Source organism: Cherax quadricarinatus, chromosome 11, assembly GCF_038502225.1.
Source record: "Cherax quadricarinatus isolate ZL_2023a chromosome 11, ASM3850222v1, whole genome shotgun sequence".
NCBI classification, from domain to species: domain Eukaryota; kingdom Metazoa; phylum Arthropoda; class Malacostraca; order Decapoda; family Parastacidae; genus Cherax; species Cherax quadricarinatus.
In genome coordinates this window covers 6,767,097-6,786,324 of record NC_091302.1, presented here as the reverse complement: position 1 = coordinate 6,786,324, position 19,228 = coordinate 6,767,097, and the positions used below count along the sequence as shown (strand labels likewise).

General features: G+C 38.4%; 1 protein-coding gene across 2 annotated transcripts in view; it reads left to right on the top strand.

Moving 5' to 3' along the window:
* The window catches only part of LOC128687645 (sorting nexin-25), an 81,282-nt gene that overhangs the window by 45,697 nt on the left and 16,357 nt on the right, over nt 1–19,228 (top strand). For both annotated transcript variants that reach the window (XM_070083944.1, XM_070083945.1), the window contains 8 exons: nt 2,592–2,786; nt 3,162–3,371; nt 5,469–5,658; nt 6,269–6,405; nt 9,715–9,888; nt 10,472–10,713; nt 13,251–13,508; nt 15,120–15,341. In XM_070083944.1, coding sequence (XP_069940045.1) covers nt 2,592–2,786; nt 3,162–3,371; nt 5,469–5,658; nt 6,269–6,405; nt 9,715–9,888; nt 10,472–10,713; nt 13,251–13,508; nt 15,120–15,341 — 1,628 coding nt within the window. The remainder of the gene's footprint in view (nt 1–2,591; nt 2,787–3,161; nt 3,372–5,468; nt 5,659–6,268; nt 6,406–9,714; nt 9,889–10,471; nt 10,714–13,250; nt 13,509–15,119; nt 15,342–19,228) is intronic.

Here is a 19,228-nt window from a genome sequence, read left to right as displayed (position 1 = left end):
GTTTTCCCCATAAGAAATAATGTAAATTCAATTAATCCATTCCTGACACCCAGAAGTATTAAAACAAAAAATTTTTTTAACATGAAATATAGATGTAGTACATAAACAATACAGTGGCACATGATGAATTAAACATTAACAGAATAACACTTACCTTTATTGGCGATTCTTCTTTGTGTATGGAAGACTGGAGAAGGAGACTGATTGGATGATTTATTGTTTGGAAGGGGAAGCCCCTTCCATCAACGCCTCGGGTACCAATTGCTTTTCTGGGGTTACTTCTCTTCTCTGTCTCTTAATGCCACTAGGACCACCTTGAGAGTCACTGGAGTCCTGTCTCACAAAAAAACTGTCCAGAGAGCTCTGTTTCTGGAGTCTCTTTAAAACTTCCCTAAAATGGGCCAAGACTCTGTCACTGTACAAGTTGCTGATATGGCTTGCAACATCCTTCTCTGGGTGATGTTTCTCCATAAATCTTTCCATCCTACCCCACATTTCAAAAATCTCCTTAATTTCTGAAGAAGGCACCTTCCTCCATCTCTCTTCCTCCTCCTCTGCAGCAAGATTCTGAGCTGCGATCTGTTGCTCTTCCTGCTGAAGCTCTTGCAGCTCCTCAGTGCTTAGCTCTTTGTTGTGGTCCTCCACCATCTCTTCCACATCCTCCAAACTCACATCCAACCCCATGGAACTCCCCAGTGCCACAATGGATTTAACAACTGACATAGGCTCATCAGGGTCAGCCCCAAACCCTTCAAAATCCCTCTTGTGGACACACACTGGCCACAGTTTTCTCCAAGCAGAGCTCAAAGTCCTGGTAGTCATTCCCTCCCAAGCCTTACCTATAAGGCTTACGCAATGGAGAATGCTGAAGTGTTCTTTCCAAAAATCTCGTAGGGTCAAGTGAGTGTCTGAGGTCACATTCAAGCACCTTTCAAACATTGCTTTGGTGTAGAGTTTTTTAAAGTTTGCAATGACCTGCTGGTCCATGGGCTGGAGGAGAGGAGTGGTATTCGGGGACAAGAACTTTACTGTGATGAACCCAAACTCCTTCAAAATTAGGTCATCCAAGTTTGGAGGATGAGCAGGTGCATTGTCCATTACTAGGAGGCACTCGAGATGCAATTTCTTTTCCAGGAGGTAATTCTTCACACTAGGGCCAAACACTTCATTGAACCACTCTACAAAAATTTCCCTCGTGACCCATGCCTTACTATTAGATTTCCAAAACACACACAATTTACTCTTCATAACATTGTTTTTCTTGAACACTCTGGGATTTTCAGAATGGTACACTAGTAACGGCTTCACTTTGAAATCCCCACTAGCATTAGCACAGAACATTAGCGTCAGCCTGTCTTTCATAGGCTTGTGTCCTGGCAGTGCCTTTTCTTCCTGAGTAATGTAGGTCCTCTTTGGCATTTTCTTCTAAAAGAGGCCTGTTTCATCACAATTGAACACTTGTTCAGGTTTCAGTCCTTCACTGTTTATGTACTCCTTGAATTCATGCACATATTTTTCAGCCGCCTTGTGGTCCGAACTGGCAGCCTCACCATGCCTTACCACACTGTGTACGCCAGTACGCTTCTTAAATATCTCAAACCAGCTTTTGCTGGCCTTAAATTCACTCACATCATCACTAGTTGCAGGCAATTTCTTTGCCAAATTGTCATGCAACTGCCTAGCCTTTTCACAAATAAGCGACGTCATAAGACTATCTCCTGCTAATTGTTTCTCATTTATCCACACCAATAATAACTTTTCAACATCTTCTAGTAATGGTGATCTCATTTTTGTCAGCATATTTACCTCCTTTGCAACAACAGCGTCCTTGATTTCCTTTTTCTTGGCTATGATAGAAGATATGGTTGTACGGGATTTGTTATACATCCTGACCAGTTCGCCCACACGTACGCCACTATCATATTGTTCAATGATGTTTTTCTTAAATTCAATCGTATTTCTTACCTTCTTTACCAAAGGCTTGGCACTAGGAACTTTCTTTGGAGCCATGGTAGCTTATTTAGCACTTAAATAACTTGCAAGCACTAAAATAAATGGAATATTATGAAATATTTCGCTGGAGCACGTGAGGGGACCGTCGCTCACTGGTAAACAATGGCACACTGGCTGGGAAGGAAAGGCCGAGGCGGCTCGAGGCGGCTCAGAGCGTGAGTACGCGTCTGGGACGAAGGACTATTAGCGAGTTACCGGACCATTTGCGAGCCAATATTTTGACGAAAAAACAGGACTATTTCTGAAATGGACGACTTTCAGGCCGGACGATTATTGAGGGACCACTGTATATTAATTAAATAATGTATATTAGGGTTGATTTCCTCTTTTCTGTTTATTACAGTATACAGTACACTTCTCTATAAAGATTTAAAAATATACTAAAAATGTTATAAATGGTGCAAAGGCGACGTTAAAACAACAAAGATGGTTGACACAAACCCACTACCATTATAGTATGTTCCTTGATTAGCTACGAATTCGTTTACTGATGTGGTCTTAGGAACAGAACTCTGTCATTAAGTGAGGAGAGGCTGTAATATAATAATAATAATTTCTCTTCTGTGTTCTTATAATAGGCCAGGAATCTTAAGCGTTACATCAACCAGCTGACCTATGCTAAGGCCCAGTGTGAGCGCAGGATACATATCCTCAACAGTGGAAAGGGAACAGTTGAATTGGGTGGAGGTGGAGGAGGAGTTGGCAGTTCAGATGTTACGACAAGTTTGTCTGATTCGTTCTCTCACTCTCTACAGAACCTACCTGGGAGGAAGGTTGGTATCTCAGTGTATAACCCATAAGGATTTAGTGTTTTTTCTCTACAGTATCCCAACCCCTCTGAAGGGGTTGGGATACTGTAGTTCAGAGGGCACATAAATTGTGAGGTCTAAGTACCTCCAACAATATAGTTATTGAAGGATTGATGGTAAATGGGTTTCATTTTTTTGGGTCACCTTACCTTGGTGGGAGACAGCCATCGTATTAAAAATATGATAATAATAATGTATATTAGTATAACATTATTATTGTTTATATTTAAATTTGTTGCAGAGAATAATAAAATATTTTTATTAAGTCTCAGTTAATGGCGGGTCATCTCATATAAAACTAGTATATTTATTTTACTAATGCAGTATTCTCTGTTCTAGATTCTTATGTTCCAAGCACTGCTAGAGTCTGCATTTGCACGTCGTTACTTCTCGATCTACCTCGACGAAATTGGACAAGGTGCCTTCATCAGTTTCTGGTCAGCAGTTCAAGAGATCCGTCATGCAGATAAGAAGCTGCACCACCAGTTAGGAACAGAGATCTACTATACTTACCTTAGCCCTCATCCTCCTCCAGTCAAGGTTGATAAGGTATATACATTAATGTACTTACCTGTTTGTGGTTGCAGGGGTCAGTTCTCAGCTCCTGGCCCTGCCTCTCTGCTGGCCCCTACTGGGTTTACTCTCTCATGGCTACTGGAGCCCTGTTATACATATTCTTAAAACTGTGTATGTGTGTGTGCCTGCATTCCTTGTGGGCATACATATGTATATAGAGCAGGATAGGTTCAGCAAGAGGGTGAATAAATGTGGGGTGGATGGTAGGAGGCATAGTTGTACCAGGAAGGGGTGAAGGTAGTCTTGTTAGATCGGTGTAAATGACGACGAGGGATTTGACGTACTGTCAGAGTGTGAGAAAGGTAACTTTATAAAAGGATTCAGAGAAACTGATTAGTTGTACTTGATTCCTGATGGTGGAAAGTACAGTGCCTGTGCTGTGAAGTATGGGTAAGGATATTGCAGTTTAGAAAGTCATTTGAATTGTAATGTCTGTGCACTTTCAGTACGACAGCTAAGAAATTGGCATCAGTGAATTTTTCTTCTTTCAGTCACCTTACCTTGGAGCAGAACAGCTGATATTTATTGTATAAAGACACTCTACAGAAATGGAAAAATAGTTGGCAAAAGATTCTGCAGTAATAAAAATGCCTTATAAGTGGCATGAGCAAGTAGTGGGAATGTATGCAAGGGTAATATTTAGCTTCAGATATGACCATAAGTCTTACAGGTTAGCCAGACTTGAGTCCTGGAGGTGGGAAGTACAGTGCCTGCACTCTGAAGGAAGGGTGGAGATATGTTGCAGTTTTTGAACTGTAGGATTGGCATTCTTCTGACAAGACAGTGATGGAGTGAATGATGATCAAAGTGTTTCTTCTCTTTCAGGTCACCTGGCCTCGGTGGAAAATGGTTGATGTGTTAAAAACACAAAAAGTCTTATTTCTTCATAATACCAAGGAAGAATTCTCAGTGATTGCAAAAAACTTTTGCCAACATTTTTCTATTCTGGAGGGTGTTTTGATATGTTATCAACTAAGGGTGACCCAAAGAAGGAAACAAATTCACCATAGACCCCCCTGGTTGTCTTCAAGACCCCTGACTGTACATGACCAGCTGGGCTGTGGTTCGTATGTTGGATTGCATGTGACCAGCAGTAACAACCTGGTTGATCAGGCCCTGATCCACCATAAGGCCTGGTCATGGACCAGGCCATGGAGATGTTGACCCCTGGAACTCCCTCCAGGTATACTCCAGGTATCACTCATTCCCTGGCTGTCTTGCTTGAAATGACCCTCTGAACTGCATCATCCCTGCCCATTTTTCAGACTGGAGGCACTACTTCCCATATCAAAAAAAGTTCAGCTAACTGGTTTCCCTAAACCACTTCATATATATTACCTAGCTCACACTCTAACAGCACATCAAATCCCAAAAATTATTTGTCTTTACTCACATGCTATACAATATCTTACATTCTTCTTTCAACAGACCGGCCATATCCCACTGAGACAGGGTGGCCCAAAAAGAAAAACTAAAGTTTCTCTTTTTAACTTTAGTAATGCCTTACATACTTTACAGTATGTTATATGTATATATATAGCCTATTAATTAATTACTTTTGCAAAATTATTCAGTGGGAGATGGCCAGCGTGTTAAAAAAAAAGATTTTTACAATGAAATTACAGTGGACCCCCGCATAACGATCACCTCCGAATGCGACCAATTATGTAAGTGTATTTATGTAAGTTACATAAATACACTTACATAATTGGTCGCATTCGGAGGTAATCGTTATGCGGGGGTCCACTGTATTTATGTTTTGTTTAATTGAATATAATTCGACAGCACCTTACTTTCAGATAAAAAATTTAATAAATAAAATATATGAAATACTGATAAATGTGAAATAAGACACTCGCAATGTTAGAATATTTTCATGAGAAAATGCTTTGCCATGAATTACCATGTGTGGTGAAACATTTCCTCATTAAAATATAATATTGAACAAAAGTTTTCACATAGTGAAATGCAAAATTAATTAGAGTAGTTAGTGTTTATTTTGCTGTTATAATGTTAGTAGTAAAATATCTGAAGAATCTCATACATGGACACTTCAAAAATAATTTACAGCCGACTCTGCGTGGTGTAGAAGCTTTTCTTTTGGGCAACAGAGGCCCAGAAGTGTTGTATGAAATTGGAGAAGAGGTGGAGCGGACCCTGGAAGAGCGCCACTACACTGGCTTCTTGGTATCGTCCACATATCATGCTATGCTCCATCAAGCAGCTCTCCAGGGAGTGGATTTCATGACAGAATGTGCAGGTTAGTGCTGGTCTAATCTAACCTAGCCTAACCTAACCAAACCTAGCATAACTTAACCTAGCCTAACATAGTTCATATATGACAATCACCCTAATTGTATAATATATTGTACTCATCTTTATAGAAATAGTTTGTTTTGTATGAGTGATGAATGAATGAATGAATGGTGAATGCATTTCCTTTGAGACACCTGCCTTGGCAGAAAATGTCTGTTGAGGTAAAAAAAATTTTTTCAACAATATTCCTGCATCCCACCAAGGCAGTGACCCAAAGAGAAAAACAAAAGTAAAATATATACATATGTTTATTCTTTTTAGCATAAGAGGCAACTAAAATGGCAGAGCAAAGGGCTAGTAAACCTTCTCTTGTATAAAGTACTAAATTTAAAAATAAGAAAAACTTGTTTTTTCTTTACTGGGTCACCCTGCCTTATTTTATTAATTCATTGACTATTTCCCACCAAAAAAAGAGAAGAAACATTTTCATCATCACTCACTCCAGAAAAATATATGTATTTTGTCCCCTGACTTGCTCATTGATTTCTCGGGTCACCATATCTCGCTGATGTGTTAAAAAAATGATTCAATCTTACAGATATGTTTGTTTTCAGAGGAAGGAGGTGTTGGCAGCACCGAGGGCAGCAGCACTGAATCGGTGGAGCAGATGCAGATGCAGCTCTCTGATCATTCCTCCTATGCCCGCAATAAACTGGCGCACCTCCAGGAAAGACTTACCAATAAACTCCTGGTGAGTATGTAGAAATAAATTTCTGTTTTATCATTATTATCACTTCTCTCTTAATGTCTTCTGGTGTGTCTGTTGTAATATCTTGTTGTCTATTTAAATGTGATTAATATCTTGTTACTGGGTTATAATGGGATTAATAAATTCTCATTGTCACTGTTTGTTCACCATATCTTAGAATTTTTACATAGCTTAAAATCATAGAGCCAGTTTGAAACCACTTAATAAATTCCAATTAACTTAAGAACACTGAATCAATTTAAATTATTAATACTTAAAATTGTACTGTTTTTGCTACCTCTCTCTCCTTACAATAATGCATATTTAAAATTGTACCATTCAGTAACCTATGCAGTCATTCTTAAGTCCAACATATGTACCTATACGGTATACATGAACACAGGAAAAATACCTACTGTACTCTAGTAAACAAAACACGTGATACAAATGAAATGAAGCTTATAATAAAGTTTGCAAATGCTAATGTAAATTCAATAAAACAAACGGTGAATAGGTGTTGGCCAAGGCAAATTGTTCATATTATCAAAAGTTCACAACACAGATGCTTGTATGTGGGGGGAATCTCCATAGTGTGTAAGCATTAGGATTACTCTACCTAAAATGCACCGAATCCTGGTGGTTTTCTTTTGTGCTGAACTACATTTTGTATATTGCATGAAAACTGCATTTTGTATACTGCATGTAAACTACATATTGTATACTGCATGTAAACTACATATTGTATACTGCATGTAAACTACATTTTATATACTGCATGTAAACTACATTTTGTATACTGAACTAAAAAATTGTTTTGTCTTGTTTGCAAATGTAATAATGTTGGTAGAATTACCCTCAATATGTTAGGTATAAGGACGCAATTGCAACTAATGTGACATTTTATGTAGCAACGTTTTGCTCTCTAGGAGCTTAAAGATTTGACAGTGCTCCTGGAGAGTGAAATGTTGCCACAATAAAACTGTCACATTATAATACTACTACTACTACTACTACTACTACTACTACTACTACTACTACTACTACTAATAATAATAATAATAATAATAATAATAATAATAATAATATGTTCCTAGGTAGTAGGTTGGTAGACAGCAGCCACCCAGGGAGGTACAACCGTCCTGCCAAGTGAGTGTAAAACGAAAGCCTGTAATTGTTTTACATGATGGTAGGATTGCTGGTGTCCTTTTTCGTGTCTCATAAACATGCAAGATTTCAGATACGTCTTGCTACTTGTACTTACACTTAGGTCACACTACACATACATGTACAAGCATATATATACACACCCCTCTGGGTTTTCTTCTATTTTCTTTCTAGTTCTTGTTCTTGTTTATTTCCTCTTACCTCCATGGGGAAGTGGAACAGAATTCTTCTTCTGTAAGCCATGCGTGTTGTAAGAGGCGACTAAAATGTTGGGAGCAAGGGGCTAGTAACCCCTTTTCCCATATAAATTACTAAATTTAAAAAGAGAAACTTTTGTTTTTCTTTTTGGACCACCCGGCCTTGGTGGGATGCGGCCGGTTTGTTGAAAAAAAAAAAATAATAATAATAATACGTATCTTCCTAGGTAGTAGGTTGGTAGATAGCACCCGCCCAGGGAGGTACTACCGTCCTGCCAAGTGAGTGCAAAACGAAAGCCTGTAATTATTTTACATTATGGTAGGATTGCTTGTATCCATTTTTCTGTCTCATGAACATGCAAGGTTTCAGGTAGGTCTTGCTACTTATACTTAGGTCACACTACACATACATGTACAAGCATATAGTATATACACACCCCTCTGGGTTTTTCTTCTATTTTCTTACTAGTTCTTGTTCTTGTTTATTTCCTCTTACCTCCATGGGGAAGTGGAACAGAATTCTTCCTCCATAAGCCATGCGTGTTGTAAGAGGCGACTAAAATGCCGGGAACAAGGGGCTAGTAACCCCTTCTCCTGTATATATTACTAAATGTAAAAGGAGAAACTTTAGTTTTTCCTTTTGGGCCACCCTGCCTCGGTGGGATATGGCCGGTGTGTTGAAAGAAGAAAGAAATAATAACAATATCTTTCTAGGTAGTAGGTTGGTAAACAGCAACCGCCCAGTGAGGTACTACCCTCTTGCCAAGTGAGTGTAAAACGAAAGCCAGTAATTGTTTTACATGATGGTAGGATTGCTGGTGTCCTTTTTCCTGTCTCATAGACATGCAAGATTTCAGGTACGTCTTGCTACTTGTACTTACACTTAGGTCACACTACACATGCATGTACAAGCATATATATGCACACACCCCTCTGGGTTTTTTTCCATTTTCTTTCTAGTTCTTCTTCTTGTTTATTTCCTCTTACCTCCATGGGGAAGTGGAACAGAATTCTTCCTCTGTAAGCCATGTGTGTTGTAAGAGGCGACTAAAATGCCGGGAGCAAAGGTCTAGTAACTCCTTCTCCTGTATAAATTACTACATTTAAAAAGAGAAACTTTTGTTTTTCTTTTTGGGCCACCCCGCCTTGGTGGGATACAGCCGGTTTGTTGTAAAAAGAAAGAAAGAATAATATCTTACTACAAGTACATGTACATGGTATACAGGCCTAACTGACACCAGTGACATCCTACTATATAGAAAGCCCCTTGTTATGCTGAGCATTTCGGGCAAATTAGGTCAGTTTTTGTTCCAGGATGCAACCCACACCAGTCTACTAACACCCAGGTATCCATTTTAAACTGATGGGTGAACAGGGACAGCAGGTATCTTATGGAAACACGTCCCTAATGTTTTCCAGCCATACTGGAGGAGATTCGAACCCTGAACCTCAGTGTGTGAGCTGAGTGCGCTAGCGATCGAGCTACGGAACACCACTGTTGCACTTGTGTCCTTTTACCTAACACGTTTGTAAATGAACAGATGCACAGTGCTCTGGCTACTTTATCATAGGCTATGTTTCACTTACTAGAATCTTTGTCAAATCTTACAGCTCCTGGTGAGCAAAACATTGCTTACTATGAAGCACTGTTTCCCTCCATGGCAGGGTGACCAGATAAAGAAAAAACTAATTTTTTTTCCTCTTTCATTTAGTAATTTATGCTAAATGTAAAATGAAAAACTCATTCTTTCTTTTTAGGTCACCCTGCCTTGGTGGAAGAAGGCTTGTACATTAAAAAAAAAAAAAAGACTCTGAAGCAGGAATATATAAATCATTTATCAATTATTTCACTTTAAAGTCCAATTGGTTTTTCACAATTTCCTGATCAATGTTCATGACACTTTTCTCTGAGCACTAAGAAGGGTGTGCATGTGTATGTGTGTTGTTTCAGGCATTGCAAGCCTTGCGTCAGTGTGGGAAGGCAGATGCTAAAGTAATCACTCACCTGGAGGGGGAGATCAGCCAGCTTCGCAGCGACCACAAGCTGCTGGAGACTCACGTGGAGAGAACAGGGCTTTGGAGTGATAACATTGGTCGTTGGCGAGTACATGTCCAGAGCGTCCAGGTGAGTTTAAAAAGTGCTGTTCTGGTAGTATAGGTCGTTATAACACGATTTCTAAAATATTTAGGTTAATACCACACTTTCTTGAAGGATATCCTTTAAAGAGCTCAAAATAATTGATTCAGATTGGTTAAGCTTAGATTCAGAAAGGATATAGGAAAGTATTGGTTTGGAAATAGAGTAGTTGATGTGTAGAACAATCTGCCTAGTAGGGTCATTGAAGCTAAAACCTTAGATAGCTTCAAATATAGGTTAGATAAATACATGAGTAAGAGGGATTGGATTTGACCGGATTTGCACATGAGTTAATAGGGTTATCAAAGCTTATTCCTTGGATAACATTGATAATGAGTTGGGCAGATATTTTTGTTGGTGGGTTTGAATTTGAGAAGGACCTGTCTAGTATGGGCTAGTAGGTCTGTTGCAGTGCTCCTTCTTTCTTATTTTCGTATGTTTTTAAGATACATCTGAATATTTTAAGTTAAACATCCATATCTGAAAGTGAAGATGTGATTATACAGTATGTTATAGGGTATCAGAGAATAGAAAGTTTACATTTTTAGAATATATATCTCTTTCTTTCTAGCTCATTGAGGAAAAAGATATTCCACACCTGGTGTTATTAGTTCACCTAAATTCCGAAGAGATAAAAAGCTCATCATTCCAAGATCTTTCTTCAGCATCTGTCTCGGCACCGTCTGCTGTATCAGTGTTGTCCCCTGCTGCTGTGGATGCCCTCGATCCATCTGCCTTGAGCTCTGGACCTGCACATGGCTGGGTTATCGTGAGGAAATTGCCACAGCTTATTGATCTGCATAGAAAACTATGGTAAGTTACCAATGAATTTTTATTTTTTCAACATACAAACCATCTCCCGTTGAGGCAAGGTGACCTGAAAAAAGAAGGAAACTAAAGTTTTTCTTGTTTTTACATTTCGTAATTTGTACAGGAGAAGGGGTTACTGACCCCTTGCTCCTGGCCTTAATGAAAATATATTAATTTAAATAATTTTGCTGGTAATAAGCATATTTCACTTGCACACCAGTAACTCTGAGAAACTGATATCATGTGATACATTACTAAATTTAAAAAGGAGAACTTTTTTTCTTTTTTTTTTAGGTCACCCTGTCTTGGTGGGATACGGCTGATTTGATAAAAAAAAAAAGCTCATCAACTACACGAGAGTTATTAAGACTGTATGAACCATGGAACAGGTGGGATTTGAGCCCATGGCAAGCGAATCCTGTGAATTTTAGGACTCTCTGTCATGGTTCAAACGTCACCTGATCTTTGGTTTGTTTGCTGTCATGCTTTTATGATTTTATGAGTCAAGATTGTATAACCAGTACACCACAGGTCAAGAATACTTAATCTTTAATATGGGTACAAGAGGACCCCGCTTATACAGCAGGTTAGGTTCCGGGCTACTACTTTAAAGTTAATTATAGCTTTGTTTCACTTCCAGAAGTATATAAAAGCCTGATGACTTGATTACATTGTCATATATTAAGTGAGCAATACAGCTAGGTCTAAAAAATGTACATACAATACACACATTACTTTTTTTCTTCATCAATCTGGCCATATCCCACCAAGGCAGGGTGACCTGCCTTGGTGGGATATGGCCAAAAGTTTTTCTTTTTAAATTTAGTAATGTATACAGGAGAAGGGGTTACTAGCCCCTTGCTCTCGGCATTTTAGTCGCCTCTTATGACATGCATGGCTTATGGAGGAAGGATTCTGTTCCATTTCCCACATGGAGAACACTCATTATTTACCTTAAAGTATTTTCATACTTAGTTTATAGTGAGTGGTGAATATATTTATATAGGAAGTCTGAATAAATGGAGACTGGGTATAATTGACAACCTCTGTAGTATTAGGAAATTGCCATAAAGCGAAGTGCTGTAAACCAAGGCCCTCCTGGAGGCATTAAGGTGAACTTTGTATACACATGGTGAGAGAAACAAACAATCCAAGTGTATATACATTGCTGCTCTTAGTGTATACATATTGAGAGAAATGCCTCCTTATTAAAACACAGGCTTATATCACCAGTATAGCAGGTTAGGTTCCAGACGGCTTTTTTTTCACTTGCCAGTGTATATAAAAGCCTAAAAACATGTTTACACTATTATATATTAAGTGAGTAATAGAGCTTGGCCTAAAAAATGCATTTACAGCACACACACATTACTTTTTTTTTTAACACGTCGGCCATTTCCCACTGAGGCAGGGTGACCCAAAAAGAAAGAGAAAAACCCAAAGAAAGAAAGAAAAGCCCAAAGAAAGAAAGAAAAACCCCAAAAAAGAAAGAAAAAACATTCATCATCATTCAACACTGTCACCATCACTCATATATAATCACTGTCTTTGCAGAGGTGCTCAGATACGACAGTTTAGATGTCCCTCCAAACTGCCAATAACCTTAACCCCTCCTTTAAAGTGCAGGCATTGTACTTCCCATTTCCAGGTCTCAAGTCCGGCTAACCTTAGCTTATAGTGAGTGGTGAATATATTTATTGTAGGAAGTCTGAATAAATGAAAAATGAGTATAATTGAAAACTGCTCTATTAGTGAAATGCTGTAAAGTGAAGATCTGTAAAAGAGCCTGTACTAAGATTCAACAATGATTTGCCTGTTTTCTGAAGTTATACATTGTAAGTTTTCTCTCTGATTAAATGTTGCAGCTTTATATTTTATGTATTACAATCTGCTTTCTTATAAAGCTTCTCTATATAGTGTGGTTTTGTGATTGAAAAATTGCATCCAGAATTGAATAGCACGTGACAAGGTCTTTATATGTTCTACATAGAATAACTTTATACGAGAGATTACTGTAATTTTTGTGCCACGTACTGTCTGATTTCCACTGAAGAAGTCACTGGCTGGTGCAGCCTTTCAGTGATCAAGATTTTCAAATATTGCACAAGTGTCTCTTCAGTTTCCACTCCTTCCCTTTCACCTGTAAACAGTAATTTATTTTGCAACTCAACATTTTTTACACTTCAGTTTTTGAAACATTTTTTACACCTAATTTTTTACACTTCAGCTTTTGTAACTCTTTTTTTTACACTTCATATGGATTTAATGCCTCCCAGTGAATGTAATATCTTTTGTTATCCAAGTTGCTGTATATGATTATTTTTAAATTATAATCTTGTGCTTTATGCTGTGATTAATTCCCTACTCCTCCCAAAATTTGAGTTTTATTTCTTTCAACACCTCAGCTGTCTCTTACCGAGGCACGGTGACCCGTGAAAGAAGAGACAAAAAGTTTCCGTCTTTTTACATGGAATAATAATTTTGAGTTTTTATAACTCAAAAATTTTTACCCCTTAATTCATCTTTTATTCTTGTGGTAGCCAAATTGCTCCATCGATGAAAGCGGTGGAACTTCCTTCCGTGCCAGGCAAAATGCTGTTTGGCAAAGTTGCTGACAAGGCTCATCTGGAGAAAGTGCGAGTTGTGGCGCAGAATTATTTTGATGCGGTTTTAAGCGACGAGAAACTGTCCAGCTCCGAGCTGATATATGCATACTTGTCGCCATCCCCAGAACACTTAAAGCAAGTGCCAATACAACGGAAGAAATCAAAATTCTCATTTTCGACATTCTTCAAAGGGTGAGTATGCTTTATCACTAAGAGCTTGCTGGTTAATTTTGTATTTTCTTCTCATAAGAAAATTCATATACAATACAATAGTTTTTAGTGGTGTATGTGGCACAAATAATGTAGTTTACATGTAGCAAAACATTGGTAGGCATAAAAGAAAGCTACTAGTCTATTTACTGTCATTTCAATAGTACTGTACAGTATATTTCATATTTTTTGCTTGGCAATAAAAAGATTTTTAAATATGTTGTACACCTACCATCCGACTTACAACCTGCTCGACATATGACCATTCGACTTACGACCGTGTTTTGTATGCCAAATTTCTGGGAAATAAACAACTGTTTGTGTTGTACACAGTGTTTATCCTAAACCTTACAGTATAAAATACAGTACTAACAGCATAAAAAGTAAAGTAAAAAATGAATTACCAAAATAAAACAATAAAATAAAGTCATTAAAAAAATGTGATGTTGATATTCAGTAGTATGGTTCGACTTATGTCCATTTCATCTTACGAGCGGTTGGTTGGAACTGAACTCGGTCGTAAGTCGGATGGTACCTGTAATTTTTTTTAACACATCAACCGTTTCCCACCGAGGCAGGTGACCCAAAAAGAAAGAAAAAACTTTCATCATTCAACACTTTCACCGTCACTCATACATGATCACTATCTTTGCAGAGGCCAGTATCCCAAACCTCTCCTTTAAAGTTCAGGCATAGCACTTCCCATTTCCAGGACTCAAGTCTGGCTAACCAGAAATAAGAATTTTGGTGATCACTCCCACAGCCTGGCCAGTATGACTGTATATTGTAATTACATCACAGTAAAGTGAGGAAGCTGGTGTGCTGGTCTCTGTTTTTAACAGAAAAATGTCTAAGAAATATCACCTGAATCATTTCAAATGTCACTAATTCTGTAAAATTATTCTGTATATAATTTTTTATTATCAAATTTTGATCCAGCATATTGTGTCTACCTTGGTTATACAACATTTTGCAAGGTAAGAATAAGAATTTTTTTTTCTTTAACACTGCAGTCATCTCCCACCAAGGCAGGGTGACCCAGGAAAAAAAAGAATGAAAGCTTTTTTTTTTTACATTTAGTAATTTATATGGAAGGGGTTGCTAGCCTCTTGATCCTAACAAGATCTAATTCTTTTTTAACACCTTGGCCATCTCCCACTGAGGCAGGGTGACTCAAAAAAGAAAAACATTTTCACCATCATTCACACATAATCACTGTTTACTTAATGTTCCCTTGGGATGATGGATTTCCTGTCATATTCTGTCATGCAGGATGGGGTTCCTATCATGCTCTATCATGTTGATGGTTTTCTCCTGTCATACTTTCCCTATCATACTCCATCACACAGGATACTTTCCCTGTTATACTCCATCACACAGGATACTTTCCCTGTCATACTCCATCACACAGCATACTTTCCCTGTCATACTCCATCACACAGCATACTTTCCCTGTCATACTTCATCACACAGGATACTTTCCCTGTCATACTCCATCACACAGGACACTTTTCCTGTCATACTTTATCATGCATGGTGATGGTTTTTTATCATCATATATAATTTTTTAAAAGTATATCATTCTTATTCTAGAGGGGATGGTAAGAGTGACAGTGATGAGGAGGAACTTGGGCTGATAATGGATGCTGGGGAGACATCAGCTGATGGAGGGAGTGGAGATGGAGGCAAAGACTCGGTGGCAGAACCGCTCTTCTCATTCCTGGAAGAACTCTGCGAGCTTAGGGGTGTCAGCAAGTGGCTCAGGAAGACTTTGATTTCCTTTGTTCAAATCACATATGGGAAAACAATTACCAAGTAAGTGCTGAAGCTCACTGCTGGTAGGTTGAAATATTTTTTAAATTGGTGCAATGCCGGTCTCAAAATGTCATTAAGAGATAGTTTAATATCTTTATTATGCACCCCATGATGTCGGAGGTAGTCATAAGATTACAGAAGTACATAATAGGTCCAGGCAATGAGCCACAAAGTTTTGATAGCCAAGCAAGTTACAGTGGTAAAGAACTATTTACATGTTTATATCTGGTTACAGTCATGATGAATTATTTATGCAGGCATGAATTAGGTCTCGCCACAGAGAACAAAATTGACAGTGTGCAAAGTCAGGGTATTCTTACAGAATGGTTGGTAATATATCACTGTGGATAAAATACTTCGACATTTCTTGACCATTTCTAAGTGAGTTGTCTCAGAATTCATTAATTTTATCACATTCAGCAAGTGTCTTTTAAAACTCATCTATATTTTACAATTTTTCATAAAAATGAGATTCAAATTTGGTTTTACTTACATTAAATTAAACAAATTCAGATGTAAATAAGACAACCTACTTTATAGTCTGTGTCTAGTTCTTAGATAACATTTAAGCATTAGAATTAGTTTGCCTGAAACACATTGCATAATTTGTGGTTTTCTGTTGTGCCTTCCTATGTTTTATTACATGTAACCTAAATTATTTTTTTTATAACAAAGAAATAACTATTATAGAACAAGTGTATCCACAATTGACTACCACACATGCTGTTCAATTTTGAATGTACAGTAGAACCCCTCATATCTATTGATTTGTTATCCATGGTTTCAGTTATCCACAGTTTACTGGGGCCAAAAAATACTTCTTCATTTTCCATAATAATGGCCTCAGAGTGCAAAAGTAGAGAAGCTGGCAGTTGTTCAAAGCCTAAGAGAAGCCATGAAGTGATTCCTGTCAGTGAAAAAGTGATAATTCTCCACTTGTGCATAATTTATCAATTTAACTTTATAATATTTTCTTGTTCTTATTCTTTTTAGTAATCATTACAGGAAAAGGGGTTACTAGCCCATTGCTCCCGGCAATTTAATTGACTTTTACAACACGCATGGCTTACGGAGGAAAGATTCTTATTCCACTTCCCCATGGATATAAAAACAAAAGTACTAGGAACAAGAAATATTAAGATAAAATCAAAGAAAACTCAGATGAGTGTGTATAAAAAAAGTGTACATGTATGTATAGTGTGACCTAAGTGTAAGTAGACGTAGCAAGACGTACCTGTAATCTTGCATATTTATGAGACAGACAAAAGACACCAGCAATCCTACCATCATGTAAAACAATTACAGGCTTTCGTTTTACACTCACTTGGCAGGACGGTAGTACCTCCCTGGGTGGCTGCTGTCTACCAGCTTACTACCGGTTATTTTTATATAGCCGGACTTGAGTCCTGGAAATGGGAAGTACAGCCTGCATTTAAAAGGAGAAGTTTGGAATATTGACAGTTTGGAGAGATATGTTGTGTATCTTTATACGTATATGCTTCTAAACTGTTGTGTTCTGAGCACCTCTGCAAAAACAGTGATTATGTATGAGTGAGGTGAAAGTATTGAATGATGATAAAAGTACAGTGGTCCCTCGTTTTTCGTAATTAATCCGTTCCTGGAGGAGCTACTATAAACGAAATTTACGATTTGCGAATCAATTTTCCCCATAAGAAATAATGTAAATACAATTAATCCGTTTCTGACACTCAGAAGTATTAAAACAAAAAATTTTTTTACATGAAATATACATGTAGTATATAAACAATACAATGGGAAATGATGAATGAAACATTAACAGCATAACACTTACCTTTATTGGAGATTCTTCTTAGTGTATGGGAGACTGGAGGAGGAGAGAGATTGGATTGTTTACAGTTTGGAAGGGAAATCCCCTTCCAGCAACACCTCAGGTACCAATTGCTTCTCTGGGGTTGCTTCTCTTCTCTGTTTCTTAATGCCACTAGGACCACCTTGAGAGTCACTCTAGTCCTGTCTCGCAAAGTAACTGTGGAGAGAACTCTGTTTCTGGCGTCTCTTTAACACTTCCCTAAAATGGTACAAGACTTTGTCACTGTACATATTTCTCACCTTCTTTATCACAGGCTTGGCACTAGGAGCTTTCTTTGGAGCCATGGTATCTTATTTAGTACTTGCAAGCACTAAAATGAGTGGAATATTATGAAATATTTCGTAGGAGCACTTGAGGGGACCTTCACTCACTGGTAAACAATGCCAGACTGGCTGGGTAGGGAGGCCTCCCCGGCTCACACCGTGCGTAAGCGTCCTGGACGAACTACTATTCGCGAGTCATCCTATGAAAAGCGAGTCCATGTTTATACGAAAATACCCCTATGATTGGCGAAATTTACGATTGCCGAGAACTATGAAAAGCGAGGGACCACTGTATTTTATTTTTGGGGATTTTCTTTCTTTTTGGGTCACCCTGCCTCGGTGGGAGACTGCCGACTTGTTAAAAAAAAAAATTTATAATAGGTATGTATAGGGTAGGTAGTACCATCCAGGGGGGTACTACCGTCCTGCCAAGTGAGTGTGAAACGAAAGCCTGTAATTGTTTTACATGATGGTAGGATTGCTGGTGTCTTTTGTCTGTCTCATAAATATGCAAGATTACAGGTACATCTTGCTACTTCTACTTACACTTAGGTCACACTACACATACATGTACAAGCATATATATACACACCCCTCTGGGTTTTCTGCTATTTTCTTTCTAATTCTTGTTCTTGTTTATTTCCTCTTATCTCCATGGGGAAGTGGAACAGAATTCTTCCTCCGTAAGCCATACGTGTTGTAAGAGGCAACTAAAATGCCGGGGGCAAGGGGCTAGTAACCCCTTCTCCTGTATATATTACTAAATGTAAAAGGAGAAACTTTTGTTTTTCCTTTTGGGCCACCCTGCCTCGGTGGGATACGGCCGGTGTGTTGAAAGAAGAAGAAAGGTATGTATAGGCCTTATATATAGGGTTTGCTACTATCCACAGTTTTGGTATCCATGGCAGGTCCTTGGAATGTATCCCTTGTGGATACAAGGATCCTACTATACTCTTTCAGTTGTATTTACAAAAGCATGCTGCTGTATAAAGAGGAGCTTCATAAAAGAGCTGACTACACTTCAGACTGAAACAATAATCCATTGAATGTGTGACACTGGCAAAAGACTTTTGATCCAAGGAATTGGAGATACCCTCCCCTTCCTCAGATCAAACCTGATTACCTCCCAACCCCCAGGCACTGTGTAACTCATAGGGATTTAGCACTTCCTACAGTACTCAAAATAGCAAGGGTCACCCCGATCCACAAAGGAGGAGACCAAACAGAGTTGAATAACTATAGGCCAATATCCAACTTACACCCTCTCTCAAAAATCTTCGAAAAATTAATTCATAAACGAATCTACTCCTACCTTATCTCCCAAAACATACTCAACCCCTGCCAATTTGGATTCAGGCCTAATAAAAATACTAATGATGCTATTATACACATGCTAGAACATATATACACTGCAATAGAGAAAAAAGAAGTCCCACTGGGGATCTTCATTGACTTACGTAAAGCTTTTGATACAGTTGACCATGACTTGCTCCACGTAAAATTGTCACACTATGGTATAAGAGGGCACTCCCTCAACTACCTCAAGTCATACCTCAGCAACAGAAGCCAATATGTGTACGCAAATGGGGCAAACTCTTCTGCGCAACCAATTACAGTTGGTGTCCCACAGGGAAGTGTCCTTGGCCCTCTTCTCTTTCTCCTATACATAAATGACCTTCCAAATGCTTCACAATTACTCAAACCCACACTATTTGCAGATGACACTACATACGTCTTCTCTCACCCGAGCCCAGTCACGCTAGCCAGTACTG